The sequence below is a fragment of the Talpa europaea genome, assembly GCF_964194135.1.
Source record: "Talpa europaea genome assembly, chromosome: 8".
Lineage (NCBI taxonomy): Eukaryota > Metazoa > Chordata > Mammalia > Eulipotyphla > Talpidae > Talpa > Talpa europaea.
In genome coordinates this window covers 37,568,180-37,583,319 of record NC_140075.1, presented here as the reverse complement: position 1 = coordinate 37,583,319, position 15,140 = coordinate 37,568,180, and the positions used below count along the sequence as shown (strand labels likewise).

Here is a 15,140-nt window from a genome sequence, read left to right as displayed (position 1 = left end):
CAATATCTTTAGGATCAGATAAAGGAATTTGGGCCAACAGCAGTGTTCTTGCCGACTTTATTTTTCAAAACATTACGAGTCTTATTGCTGTCTTTGTGTTCATTGTTGCTTTGGTTGGAACCTTGGGAAAGAGAATTGCTCCCCTTCTGATTTGGTTCGTATTTCATCTCACCATGCAGTCCAGTGCCCATTCTCAGGTCATTTCACTCTTCCTGAATTTGATCATGGCACTATTTTATTAACATTATGATAGAGACTTGCTGGCTAAAGAATAGATGCATCTAAAAAATGCATTTTCCCCTTGGTGCATGTGAAAGTTGAAGAGGAAGTCGAAGATAGAAGAAAAAAATGAGAATTTTTGTGTTCCCTGGTTTATCTGTGCTTCAACTGCCCCTTCCCTTATAGTGCCATAGAGTTAGGAGATGTTGTTGTTTCTCTGAGTTTTCTTAAATACTTTGAATTCAAAGTGAGTTTTAGGTTTTATTAAGATGTTTTATAAATCTTCAGAAGAACAGAGGAAGGGAAAGAGTGAGTGTAAAATTAAAAAAATTTTAAAAGGGGATCTATAGGAGGTAGTTGGTCAAAAGTTTCCCCATTCTCCTTTGTAATGAGAGGAGAGGACAGGCCAATCAAGGTTTAAAGAAAATTAAAGAACAGAAAAACATTAATCAAAATAGAGCTACACTTTGGTGCACAGATGTGACCTGACTAGAAGAATAACCTTTAAACTCAGATGACATTGCTATTGGAGAGAGAGAAAGCCATTGCCTAAGTGGTCATTAAAGGGACTTTGGTTTGAATCTATAATAGTTTCACTTAGGGCCTCCCCGGTGGCGCAGCGGTTGAGCGCTGGGTTGCGAAGCTGCCCGCGGCCTCTGCGGCGCCGGTTCAATCCCCAGCTGCTCCCCGGCCACCAGAGGAGGGTCCCACGTGACGCGCAGACCTCTCCTGCCGCCCGCTGCTCCCCTCAGCAGTGTACTTCGGTCCTTCTGCCTGCTCTGCTCCCCGCTCTGGCTCTGGTGAATTCTCTCACCCTCCCGCGCTTCTGACTGTACCCAGGAAATGTACAAATAAATAAATAAATAAAAATACATGCCTCTTTAAAAAAAAAAAAAGCATGAATAGTTTCACTTAAATACTGAATCTAAACATGCATGACAAGCGTTACGTGTTGTTAATTGGGAGAAAGAGAATGTGGCTGTCATTTCATTTCATTTCATATAGTTGAATCACATAAAATTGCCAGTATTCATCAATTTCTGATCTACAGAAATGTAAATTTCATGACTCAAATATTTTTCTCAGTGTTTCAAAATAATAAAAAATAGTTGTCATTTTCAAACATCAGCACAAAACAAGGTACCTAATAAAAGATGTCACTGTAGACTTGAAATCCTCTTGCAATTTTAAGACAAAAAAATTTAGAAAAAAGGCTAGTGGTTTTTTTTTTTTTTTGAATAATGGCTTTATCTGATTTGTATTCAAATGTTCAGATCCACTAGATCAACTTTCTACCTTTAAAGTATATTTTGGTTTTGTTTGTGTGAAGAAAACATAGGCTGCCTTTAAACACGAAACTGGGAAGTGCATGAGTGAGATATATTAAAAGGATGCTTTCTTGGGCCTTCCCCGGTGGCGCAGTGGTTGAGCACTGGGTTGCGAAGTTGCCCGCATTCTCTGCAGCGCCGGTTCGATCCCCGGCTGCTCCCCGGCCACCGGAGGAGGGTCCCACATCGCCCGCTGCTCCCCTCAGCAGTGTGCTTCTGTCCTTTTGCCTGTTCTGCTCCCTACTCTGGCTCTGGTGAATTCTCTCACCCTCCTGCGCTTCTGACTGTACCCAGTGCATGTATAAATAAACAAGCAAATAAACAAACAAACAAACAAATAAATAAATAAATCTTTAAAAAAATTAAAAAAAAAAAGGATGCTTTCTCACATGGGAAAATCAGAATGAGCTGATACCATAAGACTTCTAGAACTGAATTTAGTATATGCAGATAATTAAAAGTGCATCAACCCAAATCTGCAATCACTGCTTTTATTATCTCTCCAACTACTACCAATGAGTAATTGAAGAAACCGAGTGACAAAGACAGTGTTCTTTTATGTCTTGTTACCTGGAGTAGAATGGATGGAAATTACAATCCTTGACTAAATACTTGCTAGTGTCTGTACCCCCTGAACTGGGTTATACTTAGAAATAGGAGGGGGATACAGAAGCTGTTCTCCTATTCTCTTTGTTCTGTGTTGATAGGGATAAAGTACAAAAGAAGAAGAAAGTTTCTTGCACGTTGAATATAAAGCCCCAGAGATATGTATATGTCAGGGATTTGTTATATGGTCATTCAAAGAGGGAAGAATAGTGAATACGTTAAGTTACCCAGTTGGACTCCTTAAGAAGGATCCCCAAAATTGTCTTGATGAAGATTCCTTCATCTGCAGTCTTTAGGCTGCACAGTAAAAAAGGCAAGAAGAGGGAGGAAGAGGATCTGTTGGGGAAGTTGTAATAGAAAGTTGGAAGGTTAGGGTATGGAATCCCAGTAAAAAAATAACTATCTTAATTTTAATATTATGATATCTAGTCATCCTTTTAAAATGCCTCCGTTGCAGGAAATGGCAGCTATAGTCATAAGCTTTTCCCTCTATAGCCACCAGCATCCAGATGCCAGTGAGCTCTGAGTCTGGCTTCTGCCTGCTAGTGCAACAGCACTTCAAGCTAACACTTGAAATAACCGAAGGCCACCAGAGGGATATGCCAGGCCACTGTCCTGTGATGAGCAGAGTGGGAGCACACATCTAAACAGTCTAAAATATCCAAGGTCCCGTGTCCAGACCTGGTTTCTCTAAGAAACTGCTTTAGATTTTTGTTGAAGGAGCTATATTTTTGGAATGAAGATAGCACCTACAGTATAGCAAAAATAATGATAATAACATTACCAGTGATCACAACTAAAATGAATCAAGCACACTGAGTTGGGTGTCTGTAGGTAGCGGTATCCCAAACTAACAGCATCTCCAGGATGCAAGTCTAGGATGCTTATCTTACAGAATTCTCACAATAACCCTGGGACATAGGTGCTATTATTATTATTTCCATTTTTATATCTGAGAAAATTGAAGCACAGGAAGACTAAATTATGTGGACTTAGCTAAAAAGTGACATGAGTGATTCAAAACTTGACTGTCTCAAAAGCCCATGAACGCCAGTTTCCATGAGTTAAAAACTACATAGTCGTCTCTTAATATCCCCAGTACTATTTAACCCTTTCTGCAAAGTTGGCGTACCACCAACCACTGTGCTTTACGGAAAAAATTTTCTAATAGTGTGCTGACTTCCCCCCAACATCCATCTGTTCTTTTGCAAAGATGACTGACAACTGAGCATGGAGTCAAAAAAATAATGACGGTATTTGCAGCCTCAGAAACTCACAGCAAGTAGCTAAGTAGGATGTCATTAACTAATGCAGTAACTGTTTTCTTTCCCCAAGAGAACTTCAGCTCCTGGGAGCAAGACTCTTGGATCTTACTTGGAGAGACCCCACAGTGATGTATAGTGTGGTCCAATATACCTGTCAAACCAGGGCCATTGAAGGTGCAGTTTTAGGTGCCTACTTCAAATGAAATGATATTGCAGAATTCTATTCTTTTATTGTGGTTAAAGCAGCAAAGGGTTAATTAAAAGCAATATCTCTTGTCTCTATAGAAAGACTTTTCTCCCTTGCCAATATGTGACTGTTTACGCTCCCTGTTCATTTCTCCTGTCCTAAAGATATTTTATTGCCTGCTAAACTAAGTTTTCTCTAAATTGTTAGAGAGGAAAAACTCCCCAAACTGCTTATTCCATCAAAACCAGCTCCTGTATTCTATTGGCCAAAATGAAATCCACTAATCTAGGGCAGCAAAGTTGATAATGTGAGGGAAGGGTGCTTGATAAGATTTTAAAAAATCCTCTAGAGCCACAGCAGGTCATTACTTAACCTGTCAATCTTATGTAGTGAGTAAGATTCACTCCACCCCCTACCAGATAATTGCATTGAGGGATATTATTTGAGTTACTATCATAAAAGCACTGAGAGGAAAGAGACTATGACCAGCTTGCTTCACATAGCATTTAGAGCATTGCCAAGTGTGAAGGATGCTTCAGAGCTGGTCATGAGGCCATGTGGAAAATTAACTCCTGCATCAAAGCTCGGTTGGCCAGCCCCAGGGTTACATGACTTCCTGACAGAAAGTGGAGCTTGTAAACCACCTGATTCTAACAGTGCTCCCATGGGTACATGTGCAGGAGGGCTTCCTCCTCAGGGTGAAGCACAGCACAGAAGGGCAGCCGGCCTCTGCAACTTTCATGTCATTTGACTCTGTGCCATAATTTCATTTAACCAAATCTCATTTTTCCAATTAGGGAAATGAGAACAGGCTGCTTTTCTTTCTTGCCTGACTATACTGTTATGTAGCTGAAATAAGAAAAACTGTAGGAAAATGCTTTGAAGAACAGGTAAGTGCTATAAAAGCACACTGACACCAGCAAGGATTTTGAGTGGGTTATTTGTATGTGTATAGGCCAGTTTGGAGGACTTAGATGTATTATTTTGTTATAATTTTAACATTTTCTCCCTACTTTTAAGATTGGTAATTGGTCGGTAATTATAGTTAATGTGGTGGTGATTCCTGATGAAGAGAATCCTAATGTTACCACAATTAAAAAATAAACTAATTAATTAAAAAAGTAATTGTTAAATTTCTAGCATCTACTTTGAATACCTTCTGGGAAAATCACCAATAAGTCTATCACATACCTCCTGAACAAAAAGGAACTCATTCAGCTCTGAATATTTAAGGCTTGAAAAACTTAGTCTAATTCCCTTGCTATCTGTATGTCATCAAGTTTATCCAAATATTTAATTTAAATTCTATGTGCTGTCATTTAAGGCTATTACATCTCATTCTCTGCTCATCAGTTCATCTATATAATAGCACTCTCTGGCTCATTCCACCATCTATATTTCTGCAGTCAGTTATCAGCTCAAATGCCTTCATTTTATTTCTGAGCCAGTTCTCTTTTTCTTGACTCAAAGGTCATCCTTTGGAAATATTTATCACTTTTAGTTGGTCTCCTATGAAATCTGAAACACACTTTATTCACTCATTTAAATTCAGAATCACGGGCCTTCGCTAGGCCTCGCTTTATGAATCAAGGAAAAAGACTCTTGTCCAAACTGCTTGTCATCCTCCTATCATATCCTGTACTTGCTCTGCTCACCTAAAACAACTCAAGGTGAACAGAGAGGAAAAAGCACCTTCCTGGGATGAAGTGGCTCTTACCACAAAGACTTCACAGCAGATGCAAAGACCACTGTTCTTGGTGAAGGCGTGAGTTATATCCAAAAGCGCAGGTCTTGTCATGGGTCCTCCTGTTAGGACAATGCACTGAGGCCTGAGAGTGGAAAAAAAAATGAGAGAGCTGGTCATTGCAGAAAGCCTACCTGCCCAAAACCAACCCACTGGACTTGTCAAATATGGACAAATACACCAAGTCTTGGTAAAATGGGACAATATTTCTTGGATTTCTCAACAGAAATCTTGAACCCTCCTGCCTGTCCATCTCTGCATTCTCAGTGATGGCAAAAGTGTGAAGTAAGAAAAAGGTGATCTTGGATTTCCACCGCCATTTTTCCCAAATTCCCAACATAAACTGTCCCTCTCCAGTCAGTATTTTCATGCAGCTTTCTCTCATCCTTCTTGCAAGCTTGTGTTTTGAGGTTCTATTTAAAATAAGATGACTAATGAAAAACTACAAGTGTAACTTATCCTACAAGAAGGATTCAGTAAGCCACAAACCGTAAGGTGAATATAGACAACACCGATGGTTGAGGTGTGTGGGGATTTGGGAACATCTCTTGGAAATCACATCACTCCCGTCACTTCTCTGTCTCCGTGTGTGGAAGGTGACACACAGTGCAGCACTGTGAGGGTTTACATTTGGGGGTGAGCATAGATCAGAGTGGAAGAGAAGCACTCTTTTCCTGAAGGTGCTGTCATGAACAGGCAGCATTTTGTCTGACTGCCTGTTCTTAGATATATCCACAAAGCATATAACTACTCAAGTGCATTTTTCTCCATAAAGGAAAGCCACTTCCAATGTAGAACAACACCAGGGTGCCTGAGAAGCAGATTTTACCTGAAGTTTTTTACATGGTCTTCCACTGTGGTTAATTCCAGAGCATTGTCTAAAGCACTCACATAGGAGAGAGCCTGTGTGGAGGAGCCCCAGTTGACATCTGTGGACAAAGAAAGAATTTGGCATAAAAAAACACTGACCTTCCATCTGTATACTGTGAATAATTTTTATAAGTCATTTTCTTCTATTATATCCCTTGGCAGCGCCAGCAGCCATAAGTACCCAAATCAGACAAAAGGTAATGTACGATTTACTAGAAAGATCACTGTGTCTTTCTATAAATACTTTGTGAATTCTTAGATGTGAGACCTGTCTTTGCAGCTAGGGATCCAACTTTATCTTGCTTGTGGTAAATCTTGGTAGAGAAGCTGTGTGATAACCACAGTGCATGTAGATAGACTTGGGACAAATAAATTCAAGAGGCCTTCACAAATTCTTAATTGAAAAGAAGAGGCATTTCTATGCACATAGATAGTCTTCATCAATCTTTATATTTTGAATAATAAATCTGAAGAATTCAGGAATCCTTACTTCTGGGTGTTGATGAACTTTCAAACATTTAAATTTGATCTTTTGAGACTTAATATTTAAAATAAGGGAGGTAAGTGATACCCTTGTTAAACCAACTACATATTGGGTGGAACCTCTAAATTTATGAGAGGAAGTCCTGAACGGAATGTACAGATATGCCCCAGATGGCAGACAGAGCGAGCTTTTCAATCTTGCTTTGGAAAAGTCAGGGAAATGGTGGGAATAATTATCTGGTGATAAAGAAGATTAATATTAAGTGCTATGCACCAGGCATTTGGCATACCTTAGGTTATTTTATTCTTATAAAGACTCTACATGTCAGTTGGATATTTAGACGTAAAAAATGAACCTTGAACCATTCTTCCCACCATATACAATTGTTAACTCAAACTGGATAACAGACATATATTTAAAATCTAAAGCTCAATTAAGACTTTTAGAAAAAAATGCGAATTTGGATTAGAGAAAGATAGATTAGAAACAAAAAAAAACTAAACCATAAAAATGATAAAATTGACTAGAAATTAAGAATTCCTGCTCTTTCAAACAAACTGTAAGGAAAATGAAAAGACAAGTCATAGGCCTAGGGAAAAATATTTGCAAAACATGTACCTCTAAAATACTTGCATCCAGAATATATAAAGAGTTCTCATGAGGGAATAACAACAAAATAAACAACTCAAAAAATGGTCAAAAGACTTAGACACTTGACTAGTGAAGCTACATTGATAGCAAATAAAATGTCCCATGTCTTCAGTCACAAGACTGTGAAATCCAGACCACCAAAAGACAGCCCTCTACATCCATTATTATGGTTTTTTTTTAAAAAAAAAAAACAACAAAACAAAAAACTGACAACACTAAGTGCTGGCAAGGATGCTGTGCTACCTGGCTCTCATCCATTGCCGGTAGAAACGGAAAATGACAACACAACTGTGAAAAAACAGTTTGGCCATTTCTTATAAAATTGTGTATACACTTATTTTATAATCAGAAGTCCCACTCCTAGATATCCCATTGCTTAAGAGTGGGAATCATAGATGCAAACATAGGTGTACATGAAGTCCTGTATGTGAGTGTTTATAGCAGCTTTACATATAATCACACCAAACTGGAAACAACCCAGATGTCCATCAACTGGTGAATACAGTATATTCTTTTAAAATGCGAAATATTCATACACTGGAATATTTCTAAACAAACAAAAAAGTAGAAAGTAATTAATAGATAGCATCCTATGTAAAGGGAATAATGTATGAAGGCTACATACTATGATTCTGTATACTATTCTGGAAAAGGCAAAGCTGTAGAGACAAGTCAGAAGAGTGATTGCAGCAGGATTAAGATGTTAGGAGGAGACTGAATATACACAAGTGTAAAGGAAATTTTAGGGATGGTGAAATTGTCCTCTATTTTGATTGTGATGGTAGTACAAGACTGGATAAGGCTGTACGTCTGTAAAGGGTGAATTTTAGCAGGTGCAAATTTTACCTGATATTAAAAAATATAGAAAGTAATAAAAAAAAAAAAAACAACCAACCATCCAGAGTAATTACTATCTTCTCTGCTTTATCCTCAGAGCGTGAGTAAGGGGTACATGGAGGTGACTTGGGATCAGTTGGGGCCCTAAAACTGGACAACTCAGTACCACGTTCTGTAATCTTTCTCCTCACCTGGTTTCAATTCACCCTTCTCATTGGTTCTAAAGTCAATATCCAAAGTTTGATCCATTTTGTTTCTCCTGTTGAGCAATCTACAGCAGCTTTTTGTTGCTTACAATATCCAAATACTTCAGCGTGACATTTAAGTTTCTTGTTTATCTGGCCCCAGCCCACCCTTCCAGTCTCACATTTGCTCCTTCTTCTTAGTGCCCAAGAGTGCCATTCTTTTTTTTTTTTTTTTTAAAGCTTAGGGCTACATTTTTTTTTTAAAGATATATTTATTTATTTATACAAGCAGTGGGTACAGTCAGAAGCATGGGAGGGTGAGAGAATTCACCAGAGCCAGAGCGGGGAGCAGAGCAGGCAGACTGATGAAGTACACTGCTGAGGGGAGCAGCAGGCGCAGCAGGAGAGGTCTGCATGCCATGTGGGACCCTCGCTGGTGGCCGGATATCTCACCAACACTGCAGAGGCTGTGGGCAGCTTCGCAACCCAGCCCTCAACCTCTAGGCCACCAGGGAGGCCCAAGAGTTCCATTCTTGCTCAAGGCCTTGAACCTTCCCAAATGTACCCTGTGCTTATATGCTTCCAAACTTCATTCATGCTTTTCCTTCTGCCTGGAATATCTTTCTCCCTCTATCAGATTGACCAACCCCTAGTCTTTCACATTTTTTTTTAAGTAGCTTATTTGATCATTCAAAAAATATTTATTTAAAGTGCCTGCTGAGTGCTTGGTTCTGGGAACACAAGGAAGAACCAGGAGAGTTTTCTTAGATAACGTTTTGGAGTTAATCACTTCCTCTCTCTTTCTCAGCAATTCCTTCATTTCATTCTCATAGTACTTCTCTATTGTATCATTATGTGTAGGGGCTGTATGTGTGGGTCTGTGAGGGACTATATCTCATTTAACAGGATATCAGAGGTGACATAAAGGAAAACTTACGGGGCTTGGTATTACATACATTAGTTAAAATGTCAGCTCCGTCACACCCTGACTGTTACCTCAGTAAATATTCAACCCTTTGAACTCCAATTACTACATCTATAGAAACCAAATGTACAGCATTATTGTGAGGATTAAATGTGTGCATGGTCTATAACAGTTATTCAACAAGATGAACTATTGTTAGTATTAGAGTATATCTTATAATAGATAACTTAGCACACCTAGCACAGATAACTTAACACAGAGCACACCGAGACACACAGGAGCTGCTTAATAAAGGTTTGTTGAATGAATGAGTAGTGGAACATATTTTGGAAACCCCCATGTACACAGTCCTTATCTTACCTGGCTTCTTATAAGTCACATAGATATAAAGGAAGAACTCAATGACATAGGTGATGACAGCTGCCCACCAGTTGATGACAAACATAACTGCACAGCACAAAATGGCCCCAAAAAGAGATACCCACATGTTGTAAATCCCATATGCAGGCCTCCATCCTGAAAGTAAAGAAAAAAAAAATCTATGGGTACAAGAAATACTTTCATTGTCGCCATCATACCATTGTATATTTTTAGAATGCAGGTGACAAGTTTCTTCTTCTGGCATAAAAATCAGAGCTTTTAGGTATCAAGTGCCTCTGTTATTAGTTTTCTGTGATTCCTGGGTCCCTGGCCAATAAAGGTGTAATGATACCAAATAAGGATGCTACAGGATGTGCTGTCATTCAGGCCCCCTTCGTACTATCTACCTGCCCCCTGACTGTCTTCCTAAGCTACAGAAACTTGAGCATATGATACCTATTCCATCAGGAGTTGAAAGCAGGCAGGTGGAATGGCAAGAATAGGATCTAATGGGGAGGAGGGGATGGGACTCCGTGGTTCAAGGAAGAGGAGATTAAGACAATAGGTTTATTCAAGTGTTGGAAAGGATTCAGAGAAAAAGGAGCCTAGTACACTGTTGGTGAGAATGTAAACTGGTGCGACCATTTTGGAAAGCAGTGTGGATTTACCTTAAAATAATCATATATCCAAAATATATGCTTCCATTAACACAAAAGCCCATATGGTTTATAATGTTTATAGCATCATTATTTACAATAACCAGGATGATGGGCACAGCCTAAATGTCCATCGATGGATAACTGGCTCCAAAAGTTGTGGTATATCCACACCTGGAGTATTATATAGCTGCAAGAAAGGATCCAAAGCAGCCAATTTCAACAACATGAAGGGAATTTGAATTATGTGTAGCAAAATAAGAAAAATACATTTATATAGCAGGCAATCTGATAATATAAAACCCTTTCTAAAACCAATGGAAATCAAGAAATATCCTGAGGGCTCTGAGGTTAAGAAGGGAGGGAAAAGGACAAATGGAAATATGGGATCATGGTGGGGGGAACAAAGAAGACAATGGATTTATTGTTCCGTGGAGAACACAGAGCAGTCTTCCTGCTAACCCTTCCTTCAACCTCAGAGAATAGACCTTGCCCTTGCAGAAACAGCAATCTATAGGGGAGAGGCAGACGTTTTTCTGCAATGAGTTCTTAAACTCAGTGCTTGAATATATTGTGCATTTTTCAATGAAAATATTTTCAAGAATTATATATACGTGGGGTTTCCCAGGTTCCATTAGTTTGCTGAAATGAAAAAAGCTGGCTGCCAGTGTGGTCAGGAATGGGAAACTAATTTATTTTTTAATTTTTTGATTTTGTATAAGATTTATTTATTTATGCATACATAAATAAAGCTGGGGTATAGGCCAGAGGTGCAGGGGTGGGCGTGAGAGGATTCACCAGAGATAGAGTGGGGAGCAGAATAGGTGAATCTACTGAAATACACTGCTGAGGGGAGCAGCGGGCAAGTCAGGAGAGGTCTGCTGTGCCCTGTGAGTTAGCTCCCTGGCTGGGGATCGAACTCGTGCTGCAGTGGCTGCGGATTGCTTCATAGTGCTGATGCTCAACTCCTTGCACCACCAAGGAGGCCCAGAAACTCCAATTTTTAAAGGGCACATTTGATCTCTGGGTGACATACATTTTAAATTTGGAGTTGCCAAAACACAACAGAGCTCTCAGTTTTCAGGAGCAATTTCCTGAATTACCACAAGAGGGAAATAACTCTTCGAGAGAACAGCACTGGAAATGTATTTTTCCTGGAAGTCTATGTCTGTGTGTTGGGGAGGGGTGGATGGGAGGGGGGAGGGATTGGGTTGTGTCTATCCATGTATATCCTTTGTGCTTTACTATTTTTTTACTTCTCTTCCCTTTTCTCTCCTTTTCTACATTTTTTTCCTTGCTCACCTCTATTACTTCACCTTGTTTTGTTTTTGTTTTTTTTAATGGACATAACATGGCATGGAGGCACAGATTTCTATGATTTGCAGATTCTCTGTCTAGAATGTAATGTTCTCTGCTTTAAAAGAAAACAATACAACAGAAGTCCTCAGTTATCTTCTGGTTGCCTTGCCATCTATATGTTTCTTATTGTCTATATGTTGTCTTATATGTTGTCTTGCCTAGTTGCCTTGCCATCTATATGTTGTCTTATTGGCAACAGATTTTCTAAATGAAGCTTGAGCTCATAGCAGATTCTAAAAGACAGGGAATGTGTTTATGTCTCTGATAAAATTCTTGCAGTGAAGGTCAATAATGGCAAATCTCTATGTTGGGAGAAAGGGATAAGACATTCTATTGGCCAATGGAAACAATGAAAGGTGAGGGGTGACTAGACATGGGGACATTCTTTGGTGTGAAATTTTGTACCACTGTAAACCACAGTTTGAGGAGTACAGGGATGTCACCAGTTTCAACGTGAATCTGCATTGACTGCACTCAGCAGGTAATTATGGGAACTACTCATCCTTCTCTTCTGCACCATGGGCAAGAAACAAATTGATAGTAAGGAAGTTTCAAATATATACATTTATTCCACTTCTGTGGTCACTTTCACCCTGGAAATAAATAGTGGTGTTTTTCTACTGCTGAAATAAATGTGGTTTCTCTTGCAATGAATAATTTATTGCGGCAGGAGAAAATTGACTTTCCGGTTGGTCAAAAAGGCCATTGCTTAAATGATTCTTTTTCTGTTTCAGAAGTCATCCCCCAACTCACCAAAATAAAGTGGATTATACTGCCCACTAGGATATAAGGAAACATATAAACAGACCGTGTACTTTTCACTGGCTTATTTCATTTTATTGAGACAACTGCTTTGGCTAATTTTAGTCTTGAAAAGTCAACTTACCTGGAGATTTGGCATAAGAGGCATGGAAGCAGGAGAAATTAATAAGTGCGTATGAGGCCAGGAAAAAGTTGGAGATTATGGGAGCAATGGTGTTCAGTTCAGCTGTGAAAGAAGCAGAATTGAGCATGTATGAATGAGAGGTGAGAGGGGGAGCTGAACAGCTGTGATAGCCTGGAAGCTTGACTTTATTTGGAAATTGAAAACATAGCTAGCAGCTGTCAAAGTTTACAAAGTTGGTGATTTTTCTTTGGGGCTGCATTCATTTCAAAATATATTTTTAGCCAGAGCTTCCATGAGGTAAGAAACAAGAAAACCCACAAATCAGACAATAGATAGAGCTCTGCCTACAGAACATTTGAGCGGGCTGGGTAGGTTTGGGGATTGGGCTATAATAAACAGCCTGTTCCAGAGATATCAAACACTGTGTTCCTTCTCTGTCACATACACATCAGAAGCCTTTGCTGGGTGACAGATAACTGCTAGTACGCCACAAACACCCAATTGGATACACGTCTCTGCATACACCCAACTTGCTCTTTCTGACCTTCAAAAACCCCCGTGAGTCATTTGCACTTTTCGACAACTATAAAGATAGCTACATATCAAGTTTTGCCAAAAAAAAAACCCTTTTACCTCAGTTGCTTATATCCAGTATGATTTAATCCTAGCTGACTTATTTGCTTTGGGAATATAAGCAATAATCTAAATTTTCTTTCATGTGAAGTTCAGAGATCTCTCAACCTCAGAGATGCAAATGCAGGTGGCAGCTGGAGTGATTCTAGAACATTGTGAGAAAGTAGGCAAAAAAAAAAAAACAAAACACACCAAAAACAACAAAAAACAACAAAAAACCAACCTGCCACGAAGCATGTGCCATGAAGCTCACCTATATTTTTCTGTCAGAGTGATTTTTGAGGATATTTACCTTACACATATTTTTTCTTACTTTGGTCATTTCATCACATTAAATGCAGTATAAGGCAATGATTTTAAGTCTTTAAGTTCAGATTGAAACATCAGTACATACTTTAAAATTTTTTTTTAAAATCTAACTTACATAAGGTTTCCTCTTTCCCCCTCTTCACCCTGACAGAAATCTGAGGAGGATTCATGTCTGACTTTATGGGACAGGGAGGTGCCTTCCTGTTTGGGACCAACATGTGGAAGCTGAGCTCAGCCCACCAGCACACAGAGCTGGTAGTCCTCACGTTCTCTGACATGCCCACCAGCTGCAGTGGTACCTGACAGGCAAGTGAGGAAGGTGCGGGCTAAACTTGATGACATGTCTCTCCATGGTGAGGTAACTTTCTTTAAGGTTTAGGGAGAGGGAGGTGAGGTTATTGTCCAGGTAAATGATTTTCAAATATTAGTGGCCAATGAATCTCTCAAGGAGCTTTTAAAAAGGCAGATTCCTTATCCCTGAGATAAGGGTTAAGCCTGAAAAATCTGTACTTGAACAAAATGCAGGTGATCTGATTCTGCCACGGGTGTCAAAGGACCACATTTTGAGAATGGCCATTTCAGTTCTGCTGCCGACAGCCAGGACAGGGGCCATAAGGACCAGTAGCAGCTGAGGGACTTGCCAAAATTAGCCTATAACGGGTAGGTGGGAGGGTTCAGTTACATTTGGTTAGATGGATTTCCAATGTTCCGATTCAAAGATTAAAGTCTGAAGTCCACCTCAGGTCCTCAAAGGCCTCATTTCCTTCTCAGACACATTCCCATTCCCCAATGAGACATTAAATGAAAACCAGGCAATTTCTCAAGTTCAGAGGAAAGCCCTGTAAGTAGTCAAAGGAATTCTTTGACTTTCAATAAGAACAAGTCAGCTACAAACCGATAAGAATGAACGCCATGGCTATCACAAAAGTGAGGACGTAGCCTCTCAGGGGTTCGTTGTTTTTCCCATAACCCTTTGCAAAGAACTGCAGGGCTTTGTAGATGTTGTCCTTGCACAGAGCCTAATGGAAGAGAGGAGGAGAAACACATCATTCATATCAAGGCACAGCCATCTTCCCTAGGTGATTCAAACATGAAGATTTGGAGAAAGATGAAGTAATATGCAGTGTGCCACACCAGTTTATCATTCTTATATTATTTGAATGGATCTCGACTATGTGGCAGACATAGTATTTGAGCCAGATGCAAACATTAATTAAACTATTTCGGAAAGTGACAGAAAATGATTGCAGGTGAGAATGAATATTTCTGCTTCATCCATGTTTGGTGGCAGCAGAGCTAAAGAGAAGCACAAGCTCTTGTGTCTGTATCACCTGGAACACTTTGGGCGCGCTGACGAGGGAGGCCAGGGCGGAGGAGAGTGTTGCAGAAAAGATCCCAGCAGTGATGAGGGGGCCAAACCCTGACACCATGCTCATGACCTTGAGAAGAGAAGGTCAAGTAAGAAGACTCATCCGGCAGACAGTTAAAAAAACTTTGCAAGTTTTTATACAAATGCTTCCCTTTCAACTTTCTAGGATTTGGAATCTTCTTTATAAGCCAACTGCTTCTACCCAGATTCCCAGCCCACCCCCTCTTCATCCTCAAGTTCTGAATATTCAAAATGAAAATGGCCTTT

The 15,140-nt window shown here is 39.6% G+C and overlaps 1 protein-coding gene across 3 annotated transcripts in view; it reads right to left on the bottom strand.

Annotated features, from left to right (window-relative positions):
- Window positions 1–15,140, bottom strand: part of SLC12A1 (solute carrier family 12 member 1) — a gene marked incomplete at its 3' end in the record, with an annotated part of 80,219 nt that overhangs the window by 27,599 nt on the left and 37,480 nt on the right. For all 3 annotated transcript variants that reach the window (XM_084240366.1, XM_084240364.1, XM_084240365.1), the window contains exons 11-16: window positions 14,836–14,943; window positions 14,400–14,523; window positions 12,563–12,664; window positions 9,662–9,817; window positions 6,179–6,278; window positions 5,323–5,434 (exon numbers count right to left, since the gene is read on the bottom strand). In XM_084240366.1, the coding sequence (XP_084096492.1) occupies window positions 5,323–5,434; window positions 6,179–6,278; window positions 9,662–9,817; window positions 12,563–12,664; window positions 14,400–14,523; window positions 14,836–14,943 (702 nt within the window). The remainder of the gene's footprint in view (window positions 1–5,322; window positions 5,435–6,178; window positions 6,279–9,661; window positions 9,818–12,562; window positions 12,665–14,399; window positions 14,524–14,835; window positions 14,944–15,140) is intronic.